At 42.0% G+C, this 15181-nt stretch overlaps 1 protein-coding gene across 8 annotated transcripts in view; it reads right to left on the bottom strand.

The window, feature by feature from the left end:
* The window catches only part of LOC112668723 (myosin VIIA and Rab interacting protein), a 368414-nt gene that overhangs the window by 36281 nt on the left and 316952 nt on the right, over nucleotides 1-15181 (bottom strand). For all 8 annotated transcript variants that reach the window (XM_025461205.3, XM_049100127.1, XM_049100129.1 and 5 more), the window contains one exon: nucleotides 11037-11276. In XM_025461205.3, coding sequence (XP_025316990.1) covers nucleotides 11037-11276 — 240 coding nt within the window. The remainder of the gene's footprint in view (nucleotides 1-11036; nucleotides 11277-15181) is intronic.

Here is a 15181-nt window from a genome sequence, read left to right as displayed (position 1 = left end):
TTCTCCAGGATCGCGCCCTGGGCCAAAGGCAGGCGCTAAACCGCTGCGCCACCCAGGGATCCCTCTCCAATTATTGATTTTTAGTTATATACCACTGTGGTAGGAAAAGATACTTAGTATGACATGAACCTTCTTAAATTTGTTAAGACTTGCTTTGTGACCTATGATATGTTCTGTTCTAAAAAATGCTCCATGTAAACTTGGGAGAATGTGTATTCTGCTGGTGTTGGATGCAATGTTCCATATATATCTCTTAGGTATATTTGGTCTAAAATATAGCTCAAGTCAAACATTTCCTTATTGATTTTCTGTCTGGATGATTTATTCATGTTCAAAGTGGAGTACTGAAGTCTCCAGTTCTTATTGTATGGTTGCTTATCTCCTATCAGATCTGTTTGTATTTGCTTAATATATCTAGATGCTCCAATATTGGGTGCATATGTATTTATGATTTGTATATACTCTTGATGAATTGACCCCTTTATCATTCTATAATGACATTGCCTCTTATTACAACATTTAGTAAGTCTATTTTGTCTGATATAACTATAGCTACCTTTATTTTCCTTTGGTTTCCATTTTCACGGAATATTTTTTCCATCCCTTCACTTTGAGCCTAAAGTGAGTCTTTAAAGCCGAAGTGAGTCTCTTATAGGCAGTGTGTCATTGGGTCTTGTTTTTTTTATCCATTCAGTCAGTCTATGTCTTTTGATTGGTGAATTTAATCCATTTACATTTAGAGTAACTAGTCACAGGTAAAGACTAATGAATGTATCTTATTAATTGGTTTCTGTCTGTTTTGTTTTTCTCTTGTTCCTTTCTTTCTCTCTTGCTCCTTTCCTTTGTGAATTGATGATTTTCTATAGTGGTATGCTTTGTGAATCTCATCTCTTTATTTTTTGTGTATCTACTATAGAGTTTGCTTTGTATCATAAGGCTTACACAAAACATCTTATAGATATAGCAGTATATGTTATGTTGACTTCAATGCATACAAAACTAAATTTGACTATACATTTACCTTATTAGTGTACTGTGTATTTTTATGCCTTCATATTATTAATTAGTGCATCTTCATTTTAGCATGAAGAACTTTCAGCATTTCTTGTAAGGCAGGTCTAATGGTGATTAATTCCTTCAGCCTTTGTTTGTCTGGAAATGAATGAGGTTATCTCTACATTTCTGAAGACAACTTTGCCAGATAAAGTAGTCTTGGTTGGCAGGTTTTTTTTCTTTCAGCATTTTAAGTATGTCATTCCACTGTATCGGCCTGTACAGTTTCTGCTGAGAAATCTTCTGATAGCCTTATGAAGATCCCCTTATAAGTGCTAAGCTTCTTTCCTCTTGCTGTTTTTAAGATTCTCTTTTTATTTTTCATTTTTGTTTTATTGTGATGTGTCTTGGAGAAAATATTTTTGAGTTTAACCTGTTAGGGAACTTACAAGCTTCATGAAATTGGATGGTCAAATCTTGCCTCAGATTTGGGAAGTTCTCAACCATTATGTTTTATTTTATTTTATTTTATTTTATTTTATTTTAATTTTATTTATTTATGAGAGAGAGAGAGAGAGAGAGAGAGAGGCAGAGACACAGGCAGAGGGAGAAGCAGGCTCCATGCAGGGAGCCCGACGTGGGATTCGATCCCAGGTCTCCAGGATTGCACCCTGGGCCAAAGGCAGACGCTAAACCACTGCGCCACCCAGGGATCTCCCCCATTATGTTTTAAAATAAGCTTTTTGTCCCCTTTTCTATCTTTCTGTTCTCCTCTTTGGTCTCTAATAATTCACAAATTGCTTCTCTTGATGGTATCCCATAGTTCACATAGGCTCTCTTCACTCTTTTTCATTCTTTTTCCTTTGTTTTCATCTGGCTGGATAATTTCCAAAGTCCTGTCTTCTACTTCACATGCTTTTTCTTCTGCTTGATCCATTCTGATCTTCGTATTCTCTATTGCATCTTTCATTTCATTCATTGTATTCTTCAGCTCCAGAATTTCTGTTTGGTTCCTTCTTATGATTTCTACCTCTTTGTTAAACTTCTTATTTTGTTTTATGCACTATTTTCCTAATTTTGTTGAATTGACTTTCTGTGTTTTCTCATGGCTCATTGAGTTTCCTCTAAAAAGCTGTTTTGAATTTTTCATCAGGTAAATCAGAAATCTCCATTTTTTTTGGGGGGGGGATCAGTTACTGACAAATTATTGTGATCCTTTGGTGGTGTCATGTTTCCTTGATTTTTCATGTTCCTTTAAGTCTTGTGTTATTGTCTTTGCATTTGAAATAACAGTCACCTCTTCCAGTTTGTACCGACTGACTTCAGGAGAGAAATACCTTCCATCAGCTTAACCAGGGATTCTGAGGCTTTCTCAGAGCTTCTATGGATACTCCTGATCCACACTTCTTCCTCCCTCCTGAGGCAGATTTTGTAAGCTTGTATGCCTTCTCTTAATTCTGCAAAGCACCAAGCTGAGTGCTGACAGCCTCCTTTTTGCTTTCCTAAGGGCAGTGCTACCCTCAAGTTTCTGACCTCTCCTTTGCTTACAGATTCAGTCCTGTTTTGTATGCATGCTTACTAGCCATCTGCCAAAGCTTGCTCCCACTATAGCCACTGGAAGTGCACACAGGGAGCCAGCCATGGGGTGGGGATGTGTGTGGGTAAGGCACACAAAGCACTGAGGGTGTCTGTGGGCCAGTGGGGAGGGACCTGTGGATGAAGTCTCCCAGTGGTGGGTGGGCCTCTAGATGGAGTCCATGATGCAGTTAACAAGATCTGAGTCCATTTGATAGATTCTGAGCCCTGGCTATTGTTCGTATACCTGCTCATCATCTCCTACTCATGTAGATTATGACTCAGTATTTTGAATGGGGCAATCAATAAGATCTCTTTGGTAGTGTTCTGCACATCTGAGGAAGCTGGGTGCTCACTCGTATGCTCTTACTTTCCCCTGTGGGAGAGATCACAGGCACTGAGTTGTGCCACCCTGGGCATGGGGTGAGATGGGTTAGGCCAAACTGTTATTTTTACCCTTTCCAATGTGTCCAGTCTTGGATTTGTTTTTATTCCAACAGTGTTCTGGGACTTCTCTGATGAATTCCTGGACTTCCACATTTCTCTTGCAGGTGGGTAATCATCTAATCAGTGTTCTTCAAGGGCTCCTATGGCTGAGGGGGGCTGGAGCTGGCTTAGGGCCATGTCAGGGTTCATAGCTGGGGCTGGGGTCTGTATTCCTATTACTTGATGCATAAGCGAGTAAAATTCCTCCTGGGAGTCTATCTGAATCATTTTCATTTTTAAAAAAGACTTTATTTATTCATTTTTATATTATTTTTATCTTTTATTATTTGTTTTACATTTTTAAATTTAAGTTCAATTTGCCAACATATAGTATAACACTTAGTGCTCATCCCATCAAGTGCCTATTTACTATTTTTTTTTAGAGAGAGCATGAACAGGGCAGGGGCAGAGGGAGAGGGAGAGGGAGAAGGAGAGAATCCTAAGCAGACTTTGCATTGAGTGCAGAGCCCAACACAGGCTCAATCTAACGACCCTGAGATCATGACCTAAGCCAAAACCAATAGTCAGATGCTCAACCAACTGAGCATTTTCATTCTTTACAGTTTTCATAGTTTTCATCAAATTCCCAAAGAGAATGGCAAGTCTCAAAAAGCTAATAGCTATTACTGTTAGCTAATAGTTATTATTGTTATTGTTATTGTTATTGTTATTATTGTTATTGTTATTGTTATTGTAACTGTTAGCTAATAGCTATTATTGAGTTTTTAGTTTCCTATTTATCAGCTATGCTTCTTTCAATATTTATGAATACTTATTAATTTCCTACTATATGTCAAACAACAATCTAGGAATTTATCAAAATAATTGTTTCCCCCTTTAATCTATGAATATAATGAAAAATATTAATAGGTTTCCTAAAGTTGAGATTATTACATTCCTAGATAAAATCCTACTTGGTCATTGGAAATTAGTATTTTTTTAAAGATTTTATTTATCCATTTGAGAGAGAAAGAGAGAGAGAGAGAGAGCCCAAGCAAGGAGAGTAAGAGGGAGAAGCAGACCTCCTGCTCAGCAGGGAGCCTGATTCAGGGCTTGATCCCAGGACCCTGGGAGTTGACTTTATGTTAACATTGATATCACCAAAAAGGTTTCCATAGCACACTGAACTTCAGAAACCCAAGGCTCTAGGGATTTTGGAATGGTCAATAGATCTGTTTCCTTGATCATGGACCAGGATTGTGTTTCCCTGTCCCCAACTGACCAAGTCACCTGGGCACCGCTGTAAATTAGTATTTTAATAGGCAGTTGGAAACAATTTGTTAACATATTAAGATTTTTTTAAATTATTAACCAGTGAGATAGTATGTAAATTTTTGGAGGCATGTGATTTTTTGGTCAGATTCAGACCAAGTTTTTAAATAAATAAAGTGAATTTGGATACCTTCAATTTTTTTGAATACCTTCAGTTTTTTAAATGCTAAATAATGTGGGAGTCATTATTACCATGAATGACTGATGGATTTTATTGGCAAAGATCACTGGGACTAGCTTCTTTCTGAGGATAGTTCTTTAACCACTTTACCAATTTCTTCTGTCTGGGTTGTATAGTCAGTTTTGCTCATTTGCTTCTTTAAAAGTAGTAAATATCATTATTTACAAAATATTTTTTATTTTGTAAATGATATAAATATCATTATTTACAAAAATCATTATTTACAAAATCATTACAAATATCAAAGTATCCACCTATAATTTAAAATAAGACTTAAGGGATCCCTGGGTGGCGCAGCGGTTTGGCGCCTGCCTTTGGCCCAGGGCGCGATCCTGGAGACCCGGGATCGAATCCCACGTCAGGCTCCTGGTGCATGGAGCCTGCTTCTCCCTCTGCCTATGTCTCTGCCTCTCTCTCTCTCTCTCTCTGTGACTATCATAAGTAAATTAAAAATAAATAAATAAATAAAATAAAATAAAAAAAAAATAAAATAAGACTTAACATCATACATACTTATTTTTCAAATGTATGTACCTGCTATTTTAATTAACAAAATAACAATTTATATAAAAGCATTTGCAATCATAACTCATCATGTACTTATTTGATAATAGTAAGATCTTATGATGGTCAAGATTTTTTTTTTTTGATAATTTACAATGAGTTCTCATTCAGGAAAAACTCTGTTAGGTGCTTTGAGATGAGTATCTGTCATCAGAATGATCTATTTCATTGAGAGTTTTTTTTTTTTAATGGAATATATGTTCAATGTTTCCAAGGGCCATTTTGGCATCAGTTGGGATTATCCTGTGCTTTTAAAAAATAGTACTTACTAAGCTATTTATTATAATGATGAAGTGTCCTGCTATTAACTTCATTTTTGCATTCTCAGAATAAATGTTTGAATTGTATAGGCATGTGATCCTAATACTGAAACATTTAGTTTACCAATATTTTATTTAGGATTTTGGTATTTGTGTTTGTATATGAAACTGGTTCGTTCTTTCTTTCTTTCTCTCTCTCTCTCTCTCTTTTCTTCTTTTTTTTTCTTTTGTTTTTATATTCTCTCTACTCAAATGTTTTCCAAGAGCACAATCCTGCTTATTCTATAGAACTGCAGATACATAATATGTTCTTTGCCTTCTCTCCCCTCTTACCTTCTATAGTCCCATTTTTTCAGGGCATGTAACTTTTGGGCTTTTGTGGGGCACGAGCTCTGAATCACTGCCTTTCTAGACCTTTCTATTTGCAACCTTCTAGAGTAACTCTGCCTTTTTCTTTTCAAACTGCATCTGTCCTATGTCTCATTGTATGGCTGTGGCTGAGGCAACATCAGTTTTTCCTGGCCTTTCGGATTAACACCTGCATTTCACAGAGGCTTTAAGGAATCCTTGCATTGGAGTTCTGGACAATCTTTCTCTAGTGCTCAGTTGATCTTCCATCTAGAGGAGATGATGTTCTTCTGAAGCCCCAGTAGTCAGGAGAGTATCTGTGGAACTCTCTCCCAGGCAGGCAGGCCTCTCCCCATACACACATGGTTGAGGGAATGAGCGATGCCAATGACATCCTGAGGGGTATGGAACCTCCTCACCAGTTCAAGCACTGTGGATAAGAGCTGTAGCTCTAAGTGTACAGCTAAAGCTTCTTTTCCCACTAGGGCAACAGTTAAATGGAAAGTTAGAAAAGAGGTGTTAATTCTTCAATAGGCATAGGCCTACTGAGATCAGTCACTTGTAGGATACAAGTCAGTATCTAATACTATATTTTCTCCAGCACAAACTAGAGATGAAAACACTCTTCTCAAATAGAATGTGACCCAGGATGAAAGACACCGAATCCTGATATGAATGGTGAGTTATTTTACAGAAGTGAGACACATGTGGATAGAGTTGACTTTATGTTAACATTGATATCACCAAAAAGGTTTCCATAAGCACACTAAACTTCAGAAACCGAAGGCTCTAGGGATTTTGGAACGGTCAATAGATCTGTTTCCTTGATCACGGACCAGGATTGTGTTTCCCTGTCCCTTGATGTTCCTAAGTGGAGAGCAGCCAGGACAAGATGCATAAATTCATCTTTTGTTTGGGGGAGAAAGACATTCAATAGTTTAGAGAAGTCTCAATACTCTGATGAAAATCATTCCACAGTATTATACATAAGGAAGATACCTGCTGTGACTCCCTTGTGAAAGCAAAACCCAATGATCCAGCTACTTGTAATAGTAATAGACAAAGGCATTTTAAATAAATGCTTTCAAGACCCTGGCTATACAAATTTGACTATAATGCAAGAATTTACTAATTTGGACCTTCAACAAACATTCATGTTCCAGGCGTTTGGTACATGAGACGCCTTTTGTCATATAAACAGTGTCATAAATGATACTTAACGTCAGGAAACAAAAATATATCTAATCAGTTATATATAGAGAACCATGGATTTCTGGAGCCAGAAGGGACCTTGTGGACCACTGCTCTAAGCCTGGAAAGATTAGGGGGCTTGTAGGAGATCCAGCCCCTGAATGTAGTCTCTAAACTTAGGCCAGGAGTTCCAGGCCATCCTTTTGCTCCTTCTTTCAGGAATGCTGCCCTTGCATACCTAGAGGCAGACACTTCTAAGAACTGCTTTGGCCAGGACTTTCTCCCAGACCCATTGGCATGGACATCTGCCCAACAGTAGAGGAGGAGTATGTGCTCACTTCTGGGCTCTAAGGACCACATGGTTTAAAGGATTGACCCCTGAGGTTTAATGGAATAAGATGAGTTAAAGAAGAAAATGACTCTTTGGGAATCCAGTTCCCAAGATGTTTCTGGGCTTGCCCCCCAAGTTCTACAACCTTGTTCTTCAACTGGTTAAAATTCAGATGGCAGTGACCATCCCCCTGACCCTCAGAGAAAGTGAGTCACCTATAGGACAAGTTTGCCTATAGCAAAGGGCTGACTCCAGTCAAGATAAAGCATGTTTATAAAATGGTTCTGCTGCTGGACAGGATTCTGAAGCACTAATTCCTACACGGGTTGCCATACTAAGGACACTAAGCAGCTACTTATGTCATGTGACTAGGGGAACATGTGCATTCCTCTGCTTTGGCTCCCGGAGAGCAGGGCCAGTGGTGGAGGCAGGGGGACAGTGATGGTTGAGCAAAGCTCTCTCTGTGTAAGGCAAGGCTCCTCTCAGTAAGGCAAAGGTAATTAGTAGCCAATTGGGCATCTGGATCTCCTTGCTGCCTACCCAATACTGAAGTACTTTGAACTCGGGACTCTACATTTCTCCTGTTTGGTTACTTACTTAGTCTGGTTTATCCCAGAAGCAGACCCAAGATAGGGATTCAGTTCATTTGGGAGGTGACAGGAAATAGTGGTGGAGGAGGGGGAATAGGGACAGGGGAGGGAAGGGAGTCAAGGAGGACTGTTCATCACCGTGGGTGCCTAGAGCTCAGTTTGCTGGGGAACTTGGGGAAGTCAGTGTGTAACTCTGCTCCAGAGTCACCATGGCAATGGAGGCCAAATAGCTGGGGTTTTTATTTTCTTCTCATCAGTCACTGGTTAGGGCCGCTCCCAGGCAATTAGGGCTGCTCCCAGGCAATGTTCTCTTTCTCACTTCCAGCCTGCCTTCTGTACAAAAAGAGGAGCTCCTGCTGAATCAGGGGCCTTCAGGCAGTTGTACTTTGAGTCAGTGGGCATTGCCATGGTAAAGAGATTAGGGGAACACAGACAACCTCTGAAATAGTTACATGAGCCCAGCTCCACTCCCAAACCATGCTGTGCGTGAGCAAGCGTTGTATGTGCACATGTGTGCTGTACAAACTAACTGTGGTTGGATCACAGGGGCAGTCACAGTTATTCTGATTCTGAAGAGGAGCGTGGAGCATTCTCATGCAATGTCTTCCCACTTATATTCCACATAGCACGACAAAACCCCAGATGTGGTTATAGACCTATGCTTGACATGCCAGGTGTTGACCCAAAATAGGTACTAAGCTGTTCCTTCAGCACCAGCAGACAGATGTTAACTCACAGCAGTGAAGTTTATTTTCCTTAAGGTCATTATAGGGGGTATGGTATTTGCTGAGTTCCTGCTGTGTGCTAAACCGTATGCTATAAAATTTAACCTCACAACTCTATCAGGGGGTAGGATTATCCTCATTTTACAGATGAGGCCAAGATTTGTTTATCCAATCAACAGTGAGGCCCCGGGCTGTGTCCCAGAGATCAAGTGAAAAACATGACAGTGTGGGCCTGTTGCAGTGCTGGGAGCCGTGTCAGGGGCTACAGGGCAGTTCAGGCCGCTGAGTGGAGGAAGGACTGGAGTAGCCATGCAGGGCCTGGAGGGACAGGGAAAGTAGCTGGGGGACAGGGTACAGTGACAGGCAAGAAATGACCCTGGCTTGTTCTGAGCACTGGCAGTGAGTTGGCACACTAGCCAAAGTTCGCAGAGTCTGTAAATATTGTACGGTTCTGTTTCAAATTCAGTTTAATCTTGAAGCCTATCTCTGTATCCTTCTGTTGCTACATAATATTGAAGATATGAGCCTTATTTCTGTTTTCCTGTCCCAGAGTAACACATGCCTGATGCGGAAAATATATGTTAATTATTTTTTCAGTTTGCTATCTGGATTTTTACATACAATAAATGATATCTGATTCATGGTAGGCTGGGGAAAGACATTTTGAGAAACTGACACACTTGGAAGCTTGAATAAAAGCAACTCTCCTAGTTTTTTGCTTAGCTTGAGGGCACAGGGCACGATGGGGGGCTTGCCTTAGATTTTCTCCCACTGGCTCTTCCTTTCTCTGTTAACATTCTGTCCAAGAGAGCACAGTGCAGATTGGTGGCTGTGCCTCCAGAAGGTGAGGCCTGCAGGCTGAGAAGGGGTGGGAGTACATGACTCATCATGGCCTGGCATGCTGCTGGAACAGCAGGAGCTGTTGGGCCTTGTGACCATCAGGCAGCAGAGCCAGTAGGATGCAGAACCATTGTAAGAAATAACCTGATATTCTTCAGTTACCATCTGGCTCTTAGTTCTGGGAGACAAAAGTGACTGTAACGGGGTATTGGTTCAAGTAACAGAGAGGAGCAGAGCCCATTACCATTGAAAAAGTAATGGGTTGGAGCCCACATCCCAGGAAGGGGCTGCCTGTGAAGGTCAAGCTCCATGCTCTAGTCCACAGATGTGCCAGGGGACAAGTGTGTGCACTGTCCACAGGCAAAGGACTTGACAGATTGAGAGGTATGAGATCTCAGTGGTTATGGAGGGTGGGATGGGAATGAGTGAAAGGCAGTCTGAGCTGTTGGGAGGGCTCAGGGGCTTGGCCATGGAAGTTGGCTTCCACTTCTCTCTGGGCCTGCCTTTGACTATCTGCAGTCATTGCTGGCTTGGCCTTGGCTCTTCCCATGTAGCATCCTGGCTTGGCTGTTGAGCAGAAGGGGCTCATTCTCCCATTCATGTGGGCTACTGGTACCTTGTTAGCTTATATAATGTACTCTCAGAATAGGGAAAAAAGTGACCACAAGTGCAAAGAAGTCTAGATGTTTCTAGGCAAGATCTTATCTGAGTTACAGAAGAGGCAGCTCATCCTAAGAGAATGAGCCTGTGATTTGGGGCCAAGCAGATTTGTGATACTAGCCATGGGCCTGGAGTAAGTACCTTTCAGATAAGCCTCTGCACGTACTTCCAGGGTTTTTTTATGAAATGAATTAACTAACAGAAGCAAAGCACCGGGCACATCGGAGACACTCAACAAACATTAACTTCTTTCTCTTCCATTGGAAGCAACAGGGATATCCAGACTCTAAAGTGGCCAAGTCTAGCATGGATGTGCTTTGGGAAGCTGTGGAAGGATCAACAGGGGGTACAACACTGCCTGGGAACCTCCTTTCTGCCAGGGGCTCTTCCTTCTGTGATTCCCTAGCAGTGTCCCTGAGTACTTGAGGGGGGGTTAGTTTGGGACTGTAGATCAGATAGTGGGGGTTTGGGGGGCTTTTAACCTGTTTAAGACACCAGGGTTTATTCCACATAAGGTTTGTCTGGAAAATGATTTTGAGGCTAAGACAAACTCAAACCTGCAGAGTGCAGGGATAAACCATGCAGAAGGCCATGTTTAGCCCAAAGGCCATGGTCTGAAGCTTCTCGGTTGACTAAAAGAGGGATGGCTAGGTGCTCTCCACCCACAGGCAAAGTTCCTCTGGAGAGGGCAGGGGCAGGAAGCCACACAGCTCTTTACCAATGAGAGAGACTGTGAGCATTAATTACAGACTTGGAAGTAAAGGGCTGTCTTGTGAAGCAGAAGGAGAGGACAGGTCTCAGGAGGCCTAGGACCCACAGGGCCCTCTTCCCCACTGAACCACTCAGTCCTAATCAACAGGGGTTTCTGGGGGCCCTCCTGTGTGCACGGGATGGGCATTTGAGAGATAGCTGCCCCCCTCCCACCACCCCCTGGACCACACACTCTGTGCAAGTATAGAAGTTCCTCTGCACACTGGCTGCACAAACCGAGCTGCCTGCAGGTGACTTCATGGCGCTTACCTTCTTCAGCTCTTCCTGAACGCCCTGGCTGTTGTCTTCAGAGGACAGACTTTCCTTGTGGTTCTCAGACTCCGTCTTGGGCTCTGACTCCTGATCTTCTCCTGAAGAAGTTTCCTTCTCGCTCATTTTCATCGCTAACTCGTACAGCCTGTTTCTCAGTTTCTCTTCTGTGGCTGTCACACCACTCCGAGGGTGCTGAGCCTCGCTGCCGATGTCCGTCTCTGACAAATCACCCGACACCTAAATGCAAGTGAGCATTATGAGCCAAGGACTCCTCTGCCCCAGTCATATTGCTTGTTTCCCAATCCCCACCCCCACGGAAAGGATAGTCCAGGAAAGTCAAGCTCTTACCCGATCTGCTTTCTCTACAGGTGGGCTTTTACTTTTCACTTTTGCTTTCTCAATTACATGCACCTTAACACTTTGTTGAAGGGCTCAGGCAGGTGAGCATCTGTACTCAGAAACATGTTTGAATTCATTCAGCATTTTTCACTCACAAGATGCTTATTGAGTGCCCACCATAGGGAGCACTGTGCTGATGGTACAAGGCTGAACACGCCTGCTTGGCAGCCCCCTGGTGGAGGCAACATGCTAAACCTTAGGTGGTAAGTGCAGAGAAGGGGTGGGGAAGGACGCTCTGACAGCCCGCCTCAGGGGCACCTACTGGCAGGGTTGGAAGTCAAGGAGAGCTTTCTTGTGGAAGTGATATTCAAAGTGGAAGTGGTGGGACGCCTGGGTGCCTCAGCAATTGAACGTCTGCCCTCGGCCCAGGGTGAGATCCTGGGGTCCTGGGATCCAGTTCCAATCGGGCTCCTGGCAGGGAGCCTGCTTCTCCCTCTGCCTATGTCTCTGCCTCTCTCTCTGTGTCTCTCATGAATAAATAAATAAAATCTTAAAACAAAAACAAAAACAAAGAAAATACACAAAAAAACCCAAAGTGGAAGTGGTGATACAAAGCGTAGCAGTTACCCAGCCAAAAGGGAGAGGGAGGGAAGAACAGTATTCTAGGCTAAGGGCAAAGATTTTGAGATGGCGCCAGGTTCTTGCACTTAGGTAAGCAATACTGTGTGACCTTGCCTTGACAATTACAGTCGCAGCTTAATAATTATACCTTCGGCTCCTACAATCCATTTGGTGAATACCTCCTAAGTTCCTTATAGGAGTAGATCCCTGACCAGGCCTGGGGAACTTCAGGAAGACAGGGCAATTGTGACTCTCAATCTGTCCTTGGCCTTACGTTGGATAGACGTGTATGAAATTTTAACAAGATACCCTTCAGTATATGATTAGGGTCCATTACACCCAACTTTAGTTTTTGAGTTTCCTCTTTGAGTTGCTTTATCTATTTATAAGGCTCAATATTTCATTGCTTTCATTTCTTCTTGAGGGGTTCCCAAAGAACACAGAGCAAGTTTACTTATTTTTTTAAATAAAATAAAACTCATTCTATTTGTTCATCACTATGTGGGCTCATTGGACCCTTTCATAAATCTGTGATACATGATGGCATCTTTGTGATCTTATTTTTCTTATCTTTTGAAATAAGTTTCTCTTTCATTGTCCTGGGAATTATCTTTCATTATTACTCATCAATTATTCCCAATTATGCTAAAAGAAGCCAAAATAATAAAAGAGAAGAATGGATTTGCCTGGAGGGATGATTCAGTAACACAATAAATCATCATCTATTTTGAGTCTGCTTTTAGCTCATTGCATACAGTTGAGAATTCAAAATTTTTCATATTTGCAAAGAGAAGAAAAGTGATGGAGAACAACATTTCACAATTATTAGATGACTCAGAAGATGAATTCAAAAAGGAGAGCAACTCTTTAGACTCTAACAATGACAGTAAGTTGATTGTAAAATTAAAGTATCAGACTAAGAATCTTCAGATGGTAGTGTCTGAAAGTAAATTTTCCCAAACTCAAGAACTGATGCATAAACAATGTATTTATAAGGACAAAAAAAAATATGGTATTTTCATTCAGTTAGTCATTCAACAGGAAGGGCTTCATCATATAATATTTTGCAGCAAGAATCTAGACCATTTGTTGTGCTAAAAAATGTGCAACAGATTCTTTCATTCTTTATGATGTTTGTACACCAAATTTACTTGACACCATTGTGGCTGGACAAATGCTGAAAGCAGCTGTCTATAGCAGGTGAGTAGAAGGAAACAGATGACATAGAAGTGAAAAAGAAGAGCCCCTAGGTTGATTTAAAAAAAAAAAAGTCCACTGGAAATGATGGTTTTTCTGGTCCTGAGCAAGAATCAGTGATGAGGGCCTCAAGAGAGGTGACCAGTGCTCCAAAGTGTGCTTAAGAAGGAGGATTCTTTTGTCTTTTGGCATAGGGAAGCTCAATGGGAAGAATGGCCTCTGAACAGGTTCTTGAAAGATGAGGAAAATTTTAATATGTAGACGGGGGATCAGGTATTTTTGATGAGTAAGCAGCAGGACCAGTAAGACCCCAGGTGCATGAGACTGCTTGGTGTAGCTAGAGGAATCAGACTCAGAAATGAGAGAGGGAGGCTTTGGGAGGAAGGAGAAAATGGGCCTGGGTCAGACTGCAGAAGGTTCAGGAGGAGCCTAAGGAGCTGAGCTTGTCTAACAGATAGTTTCACTGTTGCCATGTGGTGTGTGCCAAACTAGCCCAGAAGTCAGCAACTGGCCACAAATCCACACTCAGTAACCTTCTCTTATCAGCCCACTCAACAGATTTAACACACTGAAGTATCAATTAATCTTAACTCTCGATTTGCTTTTCTTTAACTTTGGCCTATTTCTTTATCTCAAAAGAACCTTTGAAGACTTGGATGGATGGTGATTCAGTCCACATTCAGCGAACTTATACTGAGTGCCTACTATGTGCTGGGCTTGTGCTGGCCACTGGAGCTCACAGGTGGGAGTGACAACCCTCCTGCTCTGGCAGCATTCACCATGTGGTAGAGAGACATCATCCTGACATACTATGTACAACACAGACACATGAGCATTTGATGAGACTCAGGGAGGAATCCTCACTTAGCTGATCGATGGATGTTGTTGGGAGAGAAAGAAGAATAGGTGACAGCTGAATAGAATCTTTAAAAATGAAGTTCTAGAGGTTACCAGGATATATATCAAGTTTTATCTGAGTGTTGAGAATTGTGTTAATGTTAAATGATGGCCCTGGAGTTCAATAAGCACTGTAGCCATACACATGGGGATCTGACACACGGAGATGTGATACTGGATTTTGCTTGTTCCTCAGTTAGGATCCAGGGAGAAGGAGCCTACAGGCTGCCTGTGGTCTCTGAACCTTTGGCTCCTAATAATTTGGGTCAGCTATATCAGAGTTGAATCAGAACCTGAAGAGTAATTTCAGAGGGAGGCCTGAAGGGGCTCCAGGTTCCTATAGGATGCAGAGAGCATTCAGAAGTGGGCTCAAAGAAGGTCATTGGTGGTTCTGGAAGGTGAGCTTACCAGTGGCTCCTCTGGTGGGAAGGAAGGAACTGCCTTGGGGCTGGAGAGCCAAGTCCCTGGGGGTGATTAGCATGACAGCCAGGGTGGGGCCTGAGGGAGAGGTACTGGGTTCTGACCACACACAGGGAATAGACCACAGTTTCTCAGGCCTTAGGATACCAGCAGGGTGGGAATGACTTCGTGAACAGGGACCCCATCACTGAGGACACCTGTAAGGACCCAGAGGACACTGGTCAGCAATCAAATGCCCTGCAGCTACCAAGATACTAGAGGCTTACCTTCAGGATCCCCAAGATGGCAAAAGTGGAGAGACAGTGGAGGGGCTGGAGGGCTGATTATTTATCCAGAAGAGGAAAGATAGTTGAAATCACAGAAGACTAAGTGTTCCTGGATTGGTTAGTTTACACTGTTGGCTCTATAGAGTGGGAGGTGGAGGAGGAAGGTTACAGATGTTACAGAAGGACAAAATGTCACCTTTTCCTTGCATGCCATCAATGCAGCATGTGGAACTCAGAGACCTGGCTAAATAGGAAAGCATATTTTAAACACCTAGGGATGGAATACTCATTAAGATAAGGTAGTACAGCTTCTTAAACAAGAGTCTGCTAATGTATTCTCAGCGGTCTGCAAGTTCTTATTTATAATAATTTTTAAGTTTTGGTTTTCATTTCACTGATTAA

The sequence above is a fragment of the Canis lupus genome, chromosome 23, assembly GCF_003254725.2.
Source record: "Canis lupus dingo isolate Sandy chromosome 23, ASM325472v2, whole genome shotgun sequence".
NCBI classification, from domain to species: domain Eukaryota; kingdom Metazoa; phylum Chordata; class Mammalia; order Carnivora; family Canidae; genus Canis; species Canis lupus.
Note: the sequence above shows the minus strand (reverse complement) of the source record. Positions and strands in the feature narration are given on the sequence as shown.